The 16118-nt window shown below is 39.0% G+C and overlaps 2 protein-coding genes across 2 annotated transcripts; both read left to right on the forward strand.

The window, feature by feature from the left end:
• The first annotated feature begins 702 nt into the window (after window positions 1-702).
• LOC130917649 (gastrula zinc finger protein XlCGF57.1-like) lies at window positions 703-7058 on the forward strand. Its single transcript, XM_057839271.1, has 4 exons — window positions 703-792; window positions 1643-1809; window positions 3786-4056; window positions 4645-7058. The coding sequence occupies exons 2-4, from the start codon at window positions 1676-1678 to the stop codon at window positions 5998-6000; spliced, it is 1761 nt and encodes a 586-aa protein (XP_057695254.1). The 5' UTR covers window positions 703-792; window positions 1643-1675; the 3' UTR covers window positions 6001-7058.
• A 1418-nt stretch (window positions 7059-8476) lies between these two features.
• Window positions 8477-15821, forward strand: LOC130917592 (zinc finger protein 260-like). Its single transcript, XM_057839173.1, has 4 exons — window positions 8477-8591; window positions 9888-10387; window positions 12574-12892; window positions 14598-15821. Exons 2-4 carry the CDS (start codon window positions 9894-9896, stop codon window positions 15819-15821), a joined length of 2037 nt encoding a protein of 678 aa, XP_057695156.1. The 5' UTR covers window positions 8477-8591; window positions 9888-9893.
• The last annotated feature ends 297 nt before the right edge of the window (window positions 15822-16118 follow it).

Raw genomic sequence — 16118 nt, forward strand, 5'->3', positions numbered from 1 at the left:
CGCAACAACAACTATGATCGGGGATTGCCACGAGTTAACTTTCGGCTAACGTCGCTAGCTTATGCTGTTCATTCCACAACAGTTGGCTGCTCTGCGTTGACAAAGTCATCAGTCAACCATTCAAAAATCACACTTACTTTTTGGCAAATCCTTGATCAAAAGCAGACCGGTTAAGGAAGCAGGCATCTTCGAAGTGTTTGCAGCAGAGAACACACCACGATGATGGCGTGAAATTCATTCGCTTTGTGCAGTCGAAAGATGTCCATTTACGTGCCCTGCTATTCTTTGGCCACTCATACAACTTTTCGTTTGAGTGAGAACAAAACATCGCCACACACCGCTGTGGCATCTTACCGAGAAGCAATGCAACAAACAATACTGTTCTATGGCGGACTTCCCTCGCACTTCCCAGTGTGACGTAATTTCCGAAGATTTCCAAAGATTGCCGAAGAAAAGCATTTTCGTTGTCAAGGGCGTTGTTATGGGTTATACAAAGAATCTGGAAGGGTTGCGTTAAAAAAATAACGAAAATATGCTTATAACTGTTTAGCCATTGATATTATTCAAAAACATGGTTGGCCAACCTTACTTCACATTACTGCTTTAAGTCATGATGGTGGGTGACCCACTATGTTCCAAACACTTCAACATATTACACTGAAGTTCCAGCGCCTGAACGTTTCTACTTCCGGTTCACCTCACGCAACCTTTGTGTATCAACACAAGACTTCTTTCAGTTGTTTCTTGTACCCTTCTTTAAACAAACGCGCTCCCTCAAAGCATTCTCTTCGGGTAAGTGCCTAAGTAAACATTTGGTGGACTAGAACGTCCCAACTTAAAGCTTGATTGAATTCCTTTGGCGTTTTTTGTAGCGTGATAGGCTGATTTATCTTAACTTTGTTTGTAGCTTAGCGTGCTAGCCAAGACTCGGTAACGCATTTCGTTGCTTTCGCGTGACGCTAGCCGGTTAGCAGTTGAAGATAAAGTATTACATAATATATAACTAACTAATGTGTACTTGTCTCGTTTAAGGACGTTGACAACAAATGCAAAATTTTTAAGACTGAAACAGAAAATGTGACTCATGTGTTTTATGGTTGCCCCATTAGTGCAAAGTTTTGGACTGATCTTCAAAAATATATTTTGTGTCAACCCAAACAGAAGATTGAATTAAAGGGAAAGGCAATCATTACTGTATTTGATACCAAAGATAATATATATATAATCTTAAATCTATATATTGCTATGTAAATACCATATTAATAAATCTAAATTTCAAAACGTAAATGCGATCTTCAAAATATTCTTGGTTGAAATTGAATATTTCACATCACTTAATATGACACAAAACAATAAATGCAACTGTACTCTAGAAGCTAATGCAAAATTGTTGAGCTCATAACATGTATTTTTTTTTAGTATTATTAATTATTATTTATTGTTTTAATCTATGATTATTATTATTTTGTGTTTCTTTTATTTAATTATCATTTATTATTTTCATTTTTGTATGTCTTACAATGTAAAAAATGTTGATAAGGTTATATTCTATGTGAATTGGTGGTTCTGTGATATTGGTCATGTGTATGTTGCCATGCCGACCAACTTTAGCCCCAGCGCGGCCTACTCGCTCTGCATGCAGGAGGCGCCTCCCGCCCCCAAGACGTCCACGTCAATGGCCTTGTCGCCAGGCAGGAGGTCTGTACAGGAGGCGGAGAGGATTGAGAACGAGTTCATGGACAGCGACAAATTCACCTCCCTTGAGGACCTCAAGGAGAAGATCAACACAGAGATACCTAGAAATTACAGGCAAGTTTGGTGCACAACTAGCTGATAGAGTTGTCCGATATTATCAGCATTTTTAAATAATATTGGATAATATCATTATTTGTTTATTATCCGGTTTGGGCCAATATGCATATTACCTTCATAGTGAATGTAGAAGCCTTCTGCCTCCGTACACGGGCTGGTCAAAGTTTAGCAGGGTAGTCATGTTAATTGACCATTTAATTTTTCCAAACTAAGATGCTTGGGGTGTGTGAGCAGACCATTTGCAAAAATTAAACAACCAATATTTAAAAAATAATAATAAACTCATGCTACATAATTGCTACGTGACCAGAAAGAAATAGTCATTAGGAAAACTAGAAAAGGAATAAAATACAATTATTTATATGTAATGTCTTTTGTGTAATATGTGTGTGTAATGTTAATGTGATTTAATTGGGATTTATTCCTTTTATTCAGTGATGGACATTATGGCTCTTTTCAAATTATATTATTTATATGGGACATTTCTAAAATTTCGGCTGAAGTTTTTCTCTCAATTTTCACAGAATCAGGGTTTCCCATAGGATTTTATGAAGCTATGGTGGGCTGCATCGGAGTGTGACAGTGTCCCGTGGCGAAATAGTTTCATATCATGAGAAATACGAACTAATTTTTTTCCAAAAAGAAACATAACAAAGACCTCTTTGCAAAGTTTGTATTCTGCCTGCACTTGATTTTCCTGGACCTAAAAAAATAAAATAAAAATTGATAGCTCTTTGAGGAAAATCAGCAATGGGTGGTCACATTTATAGTCAATGTGAGGCATGCACAATTCTTAATACTCACTTTGATTTGTGTGATACAGCCAGGGTTCGAACTTTGCGATTTCTGTCCATGTTGCGTCCCAGCCAGATTCCCTGTTGGCTTAGTTCTCCTTCCCTGGACTTGGTGCACTTTCCTGAGCTGCATCTCCAGGTGTGATCTTGCCTCATTCAGTTTTTGAAAACATCGCAACATTAAAATGCAACGTTTGCCATAACCATTTGGTTATTTCTACTCTTCGGAACGTGAGAGCTGAATGCATTTGGAACTTGGGAGTGTGAGCCTCACGTTCCAAAACCTTTAATTAGCACGCTAATTAAGTATTTCGAAACGTGACTGTCTTCATTACCACAAGAAAAAGTATTTTTGTTACCTGACCCGACTCTTCAGAAACTTTTCTCTTTCCAAAATACTTGAAAAACTCATCTGAAATTACCTGTAGCGAACAAATGCTATGCTAGGAAGCAACGATTCGGGTAAAAGACACGCCATAAAGAACTTAAACATTACGTCGATGTCCATATTATGGTTGTTTTCATGGGCCTGAACCAGAATTGCATTCATTTAGTTGAAATACCTTTCTGATGATTTTCCTCCCTATTTCCAACTCTGCGCCAACGTAGTCAGGCGCAAGATAACAACAGGAGAACCAATTTGAGTTTCAAAATAAGCTGTGTAAAGGAACAATTTGCATTTGACGTGCTATTTCAGATGACTTAAGGAAAATAGTGCGTAAAGAATGAGCTAAATATTTTCGTATAGACCTCATTTTAAATTATACAAATTATAAATTAGAATTTACTGTATCTTTATTTATTTATTTATTTTTCTAATCTTATTTGCAATGCGTAGCGGCTTTTGTTTTGGTGTGGCGGTGTGCCACAATCTTTTCTACGTCAGGGAAACCCTGCAGAATGTTTATTTTATTTGGAAAACCTTGAAGTTGTTACATTTATCATTATTAAAGCATCCAGTGGGGCATCACAGTATATTTAGCAATTACACGTTAAGTGTACGACCGCATTATGGGAATCGGTTTTATATCGGTATCGGATTTTCGAAGTTGGACAAACGTTTATCGGTTAATAAGTCATTATCAGACAACTCTACAAGGTGAAGTTAAAAAAAACTTAGGCCCAGAAAATCCGATTTTGCGCCGGCAATTTAAGTGTTAAATTTGATTTTCATTTCAGAATCTCCCTGGACAAGGACGCCATCGAGAAGAACAGGCAGTTTCTCACCCTGTTTACATACGAGCCCGTGCTGGGACTGATGCCCGCCATGGGCAACGTGCTTAGGATCGGAGAGCCCGGGAGCTTTGTTATGTCCAAAGATGGCGTCAAGATCGCCAACAGAAAGCTGCGCCACATCTTGCACGGCCACAGAGATGTCTTCACAAGGGTGAGCCAAGTCACCAAAGCCCTGGCCTTCCTCAACAACTTCAGCATTGAGGAAACGGACAAGGTGACAACGATGGTGGAGGCAGTCGAGGACATTGACGCTGAAGCCATGGTTTCTTTCCTCAAGTATTAAGTTTATGATGTGAAAATTGAGTGATTAGGTGGTAAAAACTCAGGTCAAAATTGCATTAAATAAAAGTAAGTAGGTATTTCAGGCAAAAACCTATGTGAAATATTACTATTGATCCTGAAAATATTGGTGATTGTCTCTACATTTGGGGATTTTTGTGCATCTAGCGTAAAATCTGAGAATTTTAGAGCCATATAAAATTTTTTTATAAAAGAAGTGGTATTTTAGTAAGGAACGTCTTTAAAATTAAAGGGAGGTGCTTGTTTTGGTTTCAGGTCGCTAGCTGCCTTGAAAAATATTTAAATTTTAAGTTTTTGAAAATCGGCAACCTATGGATCGGCCCCATTTCCCGTCAGCTGATAATGAAGTCTGTGGGTGTACGTAATGAAGCACATTTGCTTTAACTACAGCTAGAGGGATCTTGGTGTCAATAAAAAAAATAAGCAACATAAAAATAATGATGGGAAACTCAACAAAGCTCGACTTCAGCAAAGTCATGTGACTTTTTTTTCCCCCATACAGTGTCCTGCAGACGTCACTGTAGAAGATCTTCACCCAGAGAAGCACGATCCCCTCCACGTTAAACAGGAGTCTGAGATGCCGTACATCAAACAGGAGGCGGAGCCAGAGACCCCCAGCATCAAGGAAGAAGAACAGGAAGATGAAATCCCCAAGTTTCCAATGAATGTCAGTGTGAAGAGTGAAGAAGATGAATCTCCAAGCGAAGGGAGCGGAGCAATGAAGTTTCCAAGCGGCGGCTCATTTCAGCACCTCACACCAAAAGGAGAGGAGCGACCGCAACCGGACAGCCTGTTAGCTCCGCTCTCGGACAGCAACGGCATAACGTCACACTCTTCTGACTTTAACACTGATGAGGAGGATGTTGACTTTGACCAAAATGCTTCAAAATCCTTATACAAGTCCTCATTGAAAAAAGACTCAAAAGAATGCGCGGGTGGGAAACCTTTTCCTTGCTCACATTGTGATATTTTTTTCTCTCAGAAATCTCTCTTAGAAAAGCATGAGCGCACACACACCGGAGAAAAGCCTTTTATCTGCACGCTTTGTGGTAAACGATTCGCCGAGAAGGGAAATTTAAACCAACACAGAACCACACACACTGGAGAGAAGCCTTTCCCCTGCTCTTTTTGTGAGAAAAGATTTAGTCGGCAGTCTGTGTTGACCACACACACACGTACACACACTGGAGAAAAGCCTTTTGTCTGCTCATGTGGTCAAAGATTCGCTGACAAGGGAAATTTAAACAAACACAGAAGCACGCACAGTGGAGAGAAGCCTTTCACCTGCACACTTTGCAACAAAAGTTTTTCTCATAAGACTTCTTTAAAAAAGCATAATTGTGCACACACTAGGGAAACGCGTTTTGTTGGCTCAACCTGTGGTAAAAGATTCGCTCAGAACAGAACTTTAAACACACACGCAAGAACACACACCGCAGAGAAGCCTTTTGCCTGCACATATTGCGGTAAAAGATTCACGGAAAAGGGAGAATTAATCAAGCACACAAGCACACACAATCCAGAGAAGGTTTTCGCTTGCACATTTTGCGCCAATTGTTTTTCTCAGAAATCTCATTTAGAAAAGCACCAGCGCATACATACTGGAGAAAAGCCTTTTGTCTGCACGCTTTGTGGTAAACGATTCGCAGAGAAGGGAAATTTAAACCAACACATAACCACACACACTGGAGAGAAGCCTTTCGCCTGCTCTTTTTGTGAGAAAAGATTTTGTCGGCAGTCTGTGTTAAGAAGACACACACGTATACACACTGGAGAAAAGCCTTTTCTCTGCACAGTTTGTGGTAAAAGGTTCAACAATAAGGGAAATTTTAACAAACACACAAGATTACACACTTGAGAGGAGCCTTTCGCCTGCTCATTTTGCGAGAAAAGATTCTATCGGAAGCATCCATTTATGAGACGCACGTACACACAGAAGAAAAGCCTTTTGCACACATTGTGGTAAAAGGTTCATCGACAAGGGAAGTTTGAACATACACACAGTAACTCTTACTGGAGAGAAGCCTTTCGCCAGCTCATTTTGCGATAAACGGTTTGTTGACAAGGGAAATTTAAAAATTCACTCAAGATCACACTGGAGAAAAGCCTTTTGCCTGCTCACTTTGCGATAAAAGATTTTGTACGAAGCATCAGTTAACAAGACACGTGAGAAGCTACACTGGGGAAAAAGCTTTCAATTCCACTGTGTGACAAAGTATTCTGATTTCTTCCACCCATTTACAGTGAAAAACACACTTTAATTTCCTAATTGTATTTCTTTTTAGCGTCTATTGAGAAAGATGTTGAAATGATTATGCAGGTCCTGTTCCATAACTTGATACTTTTGCTATTATACTGCTTTTCGTCATTTTACCTATGAATGCTGGAATTTTAAGTACTTTAATTCTGCCTTTCCTTTTGATGTTATTTGTTCAATTTCCAACTTCATTTGAATAGTTTCAGGGAAGATGTCTTTTGTACATGGTATTTTGAAATCTGCTTTATAATAAAATTACTATAACCTATTATAATTACAATTTTAAAAAAATTCTAACTTCTATGGTGAACTACTTTTAAAACTTTATAACTTTAGAGTAGTGCTGTAACGATTAATGGATTAACTCTGGTAATTTGATTAGAAAAAAAGTTTTGAATCCAATTTTACTGCTTCAAGGATTTGTTTAATTTGAGTGTTGTGTAATGGTTTGTTTTGAAAGTTTGCATTTAGTTTTATTGATGTGGATGGATAGACTCACTGTCCTCTAGTGGCAACAGTGAATATGACATAACTCATCTGACACGGCTGGATCCAGCTGCTCCCTGTTAAGACCCACATTAGGTTGTAAGTTTTTGTTTGAGCTAATATGATTGTTTATGCATTCATAATTTAGTTTATATGTATATTTACGATTTTTTATTTTTGGGAATATTTGTTTGGATGATTTGTTTAGATCATTGTTTAAAAAAAAAAAGCACTTAAGATGGCAGACTTTTGCTGTGCAAGTTAGCCAATTGTTCTTTTGTTGTACTTTGATCCTCATTAATTTTTTTATACCGTTCGAGGCTAAGCTCAGCTATTTTAATTTTTGCTCTTGTTGAATGAAAGTACAATACTATATAGTTTGTCAAAACACTCGGGAATTGTATTTTGTATTCCCATTTAATGCGCTGTTGAAATTGCAATCTTAGCAAGCCATTGTTTTACATCTCGGTTATTCAAACTGATAGATTAATCGAATACTAAAATAATCGATAGCTGCAGGCCTACTTTAGAGTGTTACTTGAAGACAACCAACGTGTATTTCTGTTTGTCTTAATTTAAAATTATTTTTTTATTAAGGTTGTGTTAATTTATCAATTTATTAATATTATTTAAAAAACATGAAGAATAATTACAATATATATATATATACTGGGTTTACAATGCAAACATACAATTTACAACATACAATACATTTAGCCATAATATGTTCAGTCCACGACTATAAATTGGTATTGGTTTGATATTGGTATTGGATTTTTGGAATTGCACGATATCGGGATATCGGTTAAAAAGTCGTTATCGGACAACTAAAATAACTTCTATATTAATTGCTTACATTTAAGTTTTTTTTTTTTTTTAAATGACCAAAAATAGTCACTTGCTATATAAAGGGGTTAAGCCATCTTGCAAGTCACCGTCACCGAACTGCCTGCCTTCTTCTCAGGCACTTAGTCACCCACATGCAAGGGCTCTTTTGTTCTCCCCACATGAACATTCGTCTCAGGCACTCATTTTTAATGTCTCTTGTTGTTGGTTGCACTATTGCTTTAATATCTTTATTTTATTATGTACTAAAACAATAAAAGTAGACCAGTTCCTTTAGTTTTGTTTTGACAACCTTAAAAAAATAATTAAAAGAACAACCTTGTATTGTATTTCATTAATAACAACCATTTATAGGGCAAGTGACTATTTTGGTCATTTAAAAAAAGAAATTAGCCTACATGGTAGGTGACCCACTACGTTCCGAACACTTAGTATACTAGAAACTGCAATTTCGGGAGAAATTACACCTAGGTCTTTCCTCTGTGGAGATACAGATCTTAGGCCCACTCAGGTCTATCAATAGAATGGACCATAATGCCAGTCAATGGCACTAAACAAAGTAAAAGCCATTAGAAATGATTGGGAGAATTGGACGTCCATGGACGTCAATGGCGGCACCCTTCATAAGCGTCAATGGAATTGGGGAAGTTTGGGGAACACGTCCTATTGATATGTAGTCATTTTCTGTTGATTACTTAGTATATTATTACACACAGTATATTACACTGAAGTTCCAGCGGCTGACCATTTCTACTTCCGGTTCACGTCACGTAACATCTTTGTATTGTCACAAGACTTCTTTCAGTTGTTTCGTGTACCCTTCTTAAAACAAACGCGCTCCCTCAAAGCATTCTCATCGGGTAAGTGCCGAAGTAAGCATTCAGTGGACTAGCACGTCCCAAATTGAAGCTAGGTTGAATTCGTTTGGCTTTTTTTTTTTTTTTAGCGTGATAGGCACATTTAGCTTAACTTTGTGGTTATGCGCGCTAGCCAAGACGGCAACGCATTTCGTTGCTTTCGCGTGACGCTAACAGGTGTTGTGCAACAGGTGTTGTGCCGAAAAATAGCCGCCCCGCGTGAAATGTCCCCCCTGACGGGAACGCCCACATGTCACTCGTACAAACAGCTTTTTGTAACCAATCGGTGGACACGGAAACGACTTTCTTGTCCCGTGAATATGTATTATTTTAGTCTGCGTGATCTAATAAATGTTGTACTGTAAATATATATTATTTTATTCTGTTAGAACAAATAAATCTTGTCCTGTGAATATGTATTATTTTACTCTGCTTGAACTAATAAATGTCATACCTGCGTGATTGTCATTGGGATATGGTCGTGAAAACCTGTAGACCAGGGGTCAGCAACCCTGGTCCTCGAGTGCCACTATCCAGCTTGTTTTCCATTTCTCCCTCCTTTGACACACCTGAATCAAATGATCAGCTCATCAGCAAGCTCTGCAGGAGCCTGATAACGATCATGATTATTTGACTCAGGTGTGTTAAAGGAGGGAGACATGGAAAACAAGCTGGATAGTGGCACTCGAGGACCAGGGTTGCTTACCCCTGCTGTAGACAAATACATTTCTGTTCAAAGATGGTTATGTGGCCCAGTCCACGGTTTGTTACTAAAATACAGTACTAATATTTTGTGTAATTTATTTATTTAAAACTTGATTTTACAGTCGTAAATCCATTACTGTAATGCGTCCATGAAAACATTTGATGTTTTCACCTCAATAAAGCGTTTTAAATAAGCGCTCCCGTCAGGGGGGACATTTCATGCGGGGCGGCTATTTTTCGGCACAACACCTGTCAGCGGTTGAAGATGGATGGGTGGATTGATAGTTTCAATTTGTGTATTATTGTATTTTTTATTTTGTTTATTTTGAGGAGGAGGAAGAGGGCCATCTTGGCAATCATTAAATGTGAATACATTTACTTGGCGCTTTGTCTCTTAAAAATGCTATAAAATATTACAGCAAACCATGGCAGGCCATGTTTTTGGCACAAAGCCATCAAAATAAATAAAAATTAATCAATGAAGAACGTGTCCACTTGGCCTGTCTCTGGCAGTAATTTAGATATTTCTGCATCCATACAAAAAAAAAATGTCATTTACGTGTTTTATTTTTATGTTACATTTCAAACTTTTAGTGCACCATGGGGAAGAAGTGTTGGGTTGTGGGCTGCAAGACTGGCTACCTGACCAACAAGGCTGTCGAGCAGGAGCAGGCCGCCAAGGGGACCCCGATCACCCTCCACAGGTTCCCCAGGGACGATCAGCTGAGGGCCAGGTGGCTCAAGAATATCAGGAGGGACAAAAAGGATGACCCAAGTGCCGAAAGGCATTGCTGCTCCTTGCATTTTAAAGACAGTGACTTTAAAGTGACGACCACAGTGCGCGGAGGGAGGCAGAGGAAGCGGCTTGTCGAGGATGCCGTGCCGGCCTACTTTAGCCACAGCGCGGCCTACTCACCCTGCATGCAGGAGGCGCCTCCCGCCCCCAAGATGTCCACGTCCATGGCCTCATCGCCAGCCAGGAGGTCGGTACAGGAGGCGGAGAGGATTGAGAACGAGTTCATAGACAGCGACAAGTTCATCTCCCTTGAGGACCTCAAGGAGAAGATCAACACAGAGATACCTAGAAACTACAGGCAAGTTTGGTGCACAACTAGCTGATAAAGTTGTCCGATATTAATGAGTAGCCAATAATATTGGTTGATAAAGGATTTTTAAATGATATTGGATAATATCGGTATTGGTTTCTCATCATCGGGATTGGTTGCCTGGTATACCAGACTCACCGCTGTTCCAGCGATTGAGTCTGGCGACCGTCTGGCAGATCAAATTCTGAGGGCGGAGCAAGCCACAGCAAACAGACAGCGGAGTGGACCAATCAGCGACGGGCAGACGGGACGTTAAAGCGACAAGTAATCAGCGTGAGCGGAGAATGGAGAAGTTTATGCAACATAGCTAGCGCGAGCCATGTTGACTGTTGTCAATGACTTGTTATGATGTGTTTTTGGTAATGTAAAACTGGTTTTACCGCGGATTGGAACATGTTCGGCGCGCAAGACTAACGATACTCGTTAAGAACACGTTACGCAAATAAGCAAATCTGATTAGACGGGTAATTCTGTATCTTGCTCGAGAGGACGATAATGGGCTGGGTCCAAGACTATTTCTCACAGTGTTTGAAAAGGACAGGGAGAATTGTTTGGCTGTGCCAGGCAATGGGATTGGGCCAATATGCACATTACCTTTACAGTGAATGTAAAAGTCTTCTGTCTTTGTACATGGACTGGTCATAGTTTAGCAGGGCAGTCATGCCAATTGACCGATGAACGTCTCAAAGCTAAGATGCTTCGGATTTGTTATGTGAGCAGACCATTTGCAAAAATTAAGTTACAAAAAAGATTTTTTAAATTATGAATAATAAACTCATGTTATATAACTACTGCGTGGCCAGAAAGAAATAGTCATTAAGAAAACTAGAAAAGGAATTAAATACAAATATCCGTGGAAAAGCCCAGCAAAATGCATCTTGGGAATTGTCATTGCATTGACATGTCCTATGATTGCCTGCCTGTATTTGTAATGTTTTGGTCGCCCCCTAATGGCTCTTTGGGGTAACCACTGTAAATGTGATTTAATTGTGAATTATTCCTTTTATTCAATGATGGGCATTATGGCTCATTTCAATTTATTTTATTCATATGGGACATTTGTAAAATTTCCAGTTGAAGTTTTTCTCTCAGTTTCTCAGAATCAGAGTTTCCTGTGGGATTTTTTGAAGCTATGTTAGGCTGCATCGGAGTGTGACTGTGTGCCGCAGCGAAATTGTTTCATATGACAAATAAGATTTTTTTTTTAAACATTTATTTTTTCCAAGAAGAAACATAACAAAGTCCTAATTGCAAAGTATGCATCCTGCATTCACTTGATTTTCCTGGATTTAAAAAAAAAAAAAAAAAATTTGAGGGCTCTTTCAGGCGGGAAAATGGCAATCGGTGGTCACATTTATAGTGCAGCGGGTTTCTCAGGTCTGTCTTCTCCTACACAAAAACTAAAAAAAAATTCCCCATTCATCAGTCAGCGATGCCATCACCGCCATCATGTTGACCTGGTCCATATTCTGAGACACATCCAAAGGATTAGCCATTAGGACTACACTGTTTCAATCCCTGCCCTGTGATTAGCTGGAAACCAGTTCAGGGTGTATTCTGCCTACTGCCCGTAGTTAGCTGGGATAGGCTCCAGCACCTCCGCGACCCTCGTGAGGAAAAACGGTATGGAAAATGAATGAATGTTCAATCCCATGTTTTCACAGATTACATTTTGGATACTTTTGGAATTTCTCATATTTCTGCATAAAAACGCCATCAAATGTGACCAGATCCTTGTCAAAATCACACAGATGAAAAACTGTCTGCTTTAACTAAAACCACCCAAACATTTATTGGTTTTCATATTTTAATGAGGATAGTATGCATTTGCAATGCATAGCAGTTTTTATTTTTGTGTGGCGGTGCGCCGCAATCTTTTCTGTGTAGGGGAAACCCTGCAAAATGTTTATTTTATTTGGGAAACCTTGAAGTTGTTACATTTATCATTATTAATGCATCCAGTGGGGCATCGCAATAAATTTAGCAATAACGTGTTAAGTGTATGACCGCATATATCGAATCGTTTTTTTATTAGTATCGAATTTTCAGAGTTGGACAATCGGGTAATAAGTCATTATCGGACAACTCTACGAGCTGAATTTAAAAGAAACTTTGGCCCCGAAAGTACATTTTTGCGCCGGCAATTTAGGTTTTCAATTTGATTTTCGTTTCAGAATCTCCCTGGACAAGGACGCCATCGAAAAGAACAGGCAGTTCCTCACCCTATTTACGTATGAGCCCGTGCTGGGACTGCTGCCCGCCATGGCAAACGCGCTAAGGATTGGAGAGACCGGGAGCTTTGTTATGGCCAAAGACGGAGTCCAGATCGCCAACAGCAAGCTGCGCCACATCTTGCACGGCCACAGGGATGTCTTCACGAGGGTGAGCCAGGTCACCAAAGCCCTGGCCTTCCTTGACAACTTCAGTGTTGAGGACACAGACAAGGTGACAACGATGGTGGAGGCAGTCGAGGACATTGACGCTGAAGCCCTGGTTGGTTTCCTCAAGTATTAAGTTTATAAAGTTTATGATATGAAAATTGAGTGATTTATTAGGTGGAAAAACCTCAGGTCAAAATTGCATCAAAAAAATATAAATATTGCAATTGATCCTGAAAATATAGGTAATTGTCTCTGCATTTGGTGATTTGTGTGCATTAATCCTAAATGCAGGGGTGAAAGTGTCTACAATTTCTTGCCGATACGTGAAGATCGCCACCGAGCCAGAAATTTTATTAATTGATTAATTTATTGTTTTTTGTGTGGGGGGGGGGGTCAAACCTCCTAAAACTACTGAAATGCAAAGAAAACTGTTTTGGCACAGTTACTTCTATAACACATACAAAAACTGATTTTCATTCAAAATTGTATTTTTTCAATGATTTGCAAAATAAAAGTTAACAAAAACGGCAGTAACCCCAACCTCCATCTCCTAATTTTTATTTTCCCCACATATCCTCACATACTAAATGCCAAATCTCAATTTTAACTACTTAAGGACATAGGATGTATATTAAAATTGAACTTAATGTAAACACTTACTTTTGCTTTCTTTTTTTGTGTTCAAATGATAAAGATATAAGTGACATACATTCAGAAAAATAAGTACAAATGATTTATATTATGCAGAGTGAAATGGAATAGATTTTGAAGATCGCGCAGCGCAAATAAAACTAAATATGATAAATAGGCCTCCTCAACTCTTTCCTTGCTCTTAAAATTTGACCCATTTTCTGTTGCATTGCCCTTTTTTTGTTGCATCAATTCAACAAACTTTTTTTTTCCTGTTCCAGAAAACATGCACATTTGAACCAATCAGAGCTAACTATCTCTGTTGACCACATATCAGTATGTCAGCCAATTGAACAGATAAATGAGTCCAGGCATTTTGCTTTGCTGCGTGCATTCGCACATTGACGTGACTCATCATCGTCAGACTCAAATAACTGCAGCAGCTGGGGAAACCTCCATGCCGTCCGTAGTATAAAATAAATAATAAATATTGGTGGAAACAGATTACGCTACAAAAGCACTTTATTATGCTTGTTGTTAACACTTTTGTATTTAAATCTGATGTTAGTACCGGTAGGTAGATTGTTTTCTTCTTGGAAATGAAATGCATGTGTTGCAGCTTAGCATTTTTTTTTTTTACATAGCGTTTTGACAGTTACAATCATATTTTTCCAATCAAAGCAGAGTATACCGTAACAGCATTCAGGCCCTGAATCTCATACCGGAACTGCATTCCTGCCCTTAATCTTATACTGGAACTGCGTTCCTGACCGTTCTGGCTCACTTTCACCCCTGCCTAAATGTGAGAATTTTATAGTCATTTAAAATTTGTTATAAAAGAATCGGGATTTTATTAAGGAACGGCTGAATTTTTTGATGCCGCTGCTCATGGAGACTCTTATATGCCCAAAGGAGGTGCATGTTTTTGTTTTAGGTCGCTAGCTGCCTTGGAAAAATATTTAAATTTGTTTTAAGTTAAGTTTTTGAAAATTCGCCTATATGGATTGGCCCCGTTTCCCATCAGCTGAAAATGAAGTCTGTGGGTGTACGTAATGAAGTGCATTTGCTTTAACTACAGCTAGAGGGATCTTGGTGTCAGTTAAAAAATAAGCAACATAAAAATAATGGTGGAGAAACTCAGCAAAGCTCAACTTCAGCAAAGTCATGGTTTTTTTTTTTCCATCCAGTGTCCGGCAGATGTCACTGTTGAAGATCTTAACCCAGAGAAGCACAATCCCATCCGCTTTAAACAGGAGTCGGAGATGCCATACATCAAACAGGAGGCAGAGCCAGAGACCCCCAGCATCAAAGAAGAAGAACAGGAAGATGAAATCCCCAAGTTTTCAATGATTGTCAATGTGAAGAGTGAAAAAGATGAATACTCAAGCGAAGAGAGCGGAGCAACGAAACCTTTTAGCGACACCTCATTTCAGCACCTCACAACAAAAGGAGAGGAACGATTGCAACCAGACAGCCTGTTAGCGCCGCTCTCGGACAGTGATGACGTAACGTCACACTCTTCTGACTTTAACACTGATGAGGAGGATTTTGAATTTGACCAAAATGCTTCGAAATCCTTAAACAAGAACAAGTCCTCAATGAAAAGAGAGGCAAAAGAATGTGCGGGTGGAAAACCTTTTTCCTGCTCACAATGCGATAAAAGATTTTCTTGGAAGGCTGATTTAGAAAAGCATAAGCATGCACATACTCGAGAAAAGCTTTTTGTCAGCTCAACTTGGGGTAAAAGATTAGCTCAGGAGAGAACTTTAAACAGACACGCAAGAACACACACCGTAGAGAAACCTTTTGTCTGCACATATTGCGGTAAAAGTTTCACCAAGAAGGGAGAATTAGTCAAACACGCAAGCACACACAATCCAGAGAAGCCTTTTGCCTGCACATTTTGTACTGCATGTTTTTCTCAGAGATCTAATTTAGAAAAGCACAAGCGCATACACACTGGAGAAAAGCCCTTTGTCTGCACACTTTGTGGTAAACGATTTGCCGAGAAGGGAAATTTAAACCAACACACAATCACACACACTGGAGAGAAGCCTTTCGCATGCTCTTATTGTGAGAAAAGATTTTGTCGGCAGTCTGTTTTGACAAGACACACACTTACACACACTGGAGAAAAGCCTTATCCCTGCTCAGTTTGCCATAAAAGATTCTTTCAGAAGGTAGCACTAAACTGTCACATTAAAACACACACTGGAGAGAAGCTGTTTGCCTGCTCACTTTGTGATAAAAGATACTACACAAAGGCAAGTTTAATCATTCACACAAGAACACACACTAAACAGAAGCCCCTCACCTGCACACATTGTGGTAAAAAATTCACTCAGAAGGGACACTTAGTAATACACACAAGAAGCCACACTGGAGAAAAAGCTTTCAATTGCAATGTGTGACAAAATATTCTTTTCTGTTACTTGGATTTACTGATTTTGCTTTTGTCAACTCTATAGCTTTTGGAAACTCAGTTGTAAAGTGTCCTTGAATGTCTTGAAATGTGTTCTGAAATCAAATGTATTTGAAATACTTTGATTTTGCCCTTTATGTTGTTGCTTTCTTCATATTTCAAACTTTAGCTGAATGGTTTCAGGGAGGGTATCTGTATTATTATTATATTGTGCATTGTAAAATTTTCTAGTCTGAGTAATCATAGAATTTGTCTAGTCAAACTCTGAGAAACATCAGCAAAAAGC

The sequence above is a fragment of the Corythoichthys intestinalis genome, chromosome 1, assembly GCF_030265065.1.
Source record: "Corythoichthys intestinalis isolate RoL2023-P3 chromosome 1, ASM3026506v1, whole genome shotgun sequence".
Taxonomy (NCBI): domain Eukaryota; kingdom Metazoa; phylum Chordata; class Actinopteri; order Syngnathiformes; family Syngnathidae; genus Corythoichthys; species Corythoichthys intestinalis.

Coding starts and splice junctions, on each gene's coding strand:
- LOC130917649 (XM_057839271.1), top strand. CDS start 1,676: ATGGCCTTGTCGCCAGGCAGGAGGTCTGTACAGGAGGCGGAGAGGATT. Junction 1,810..3,785: donor GAGATACCTAGAAATTACAG/GCAAGTTTGGTG, acceptor TTTTCATTTCAG/AATCTCCCTGGACAAGGACG. Junction 4,057..4,644: donor GCATTGAGGAAACGGACAAG/GTGACAACGATG, acceptor TCCCCCATACAG/TGTCCTGCAGACGTCACTGT.
- LOC130917592 (XM_057839173.1), top strand. CDS start 9,894: ATGGGGAAGAAGTGTTGGGTTGTGGGCTGCAAGACTGGCTACCTGACC. Junction 10,388..12,573: donor GAGATACCTAGAAACTACAG/GCAAGTTTGGTG, acceptor TTTTCGTTTCAG/AATCTCCCTGGACAAGGACG. Junction 12,893..14,597: donor ACATTGACGCTGAAGCCCTG/GTTGGTTTCCTC, acceptor TTTTCCATCCAG/TGTCCGGCAGATGTCACTGT.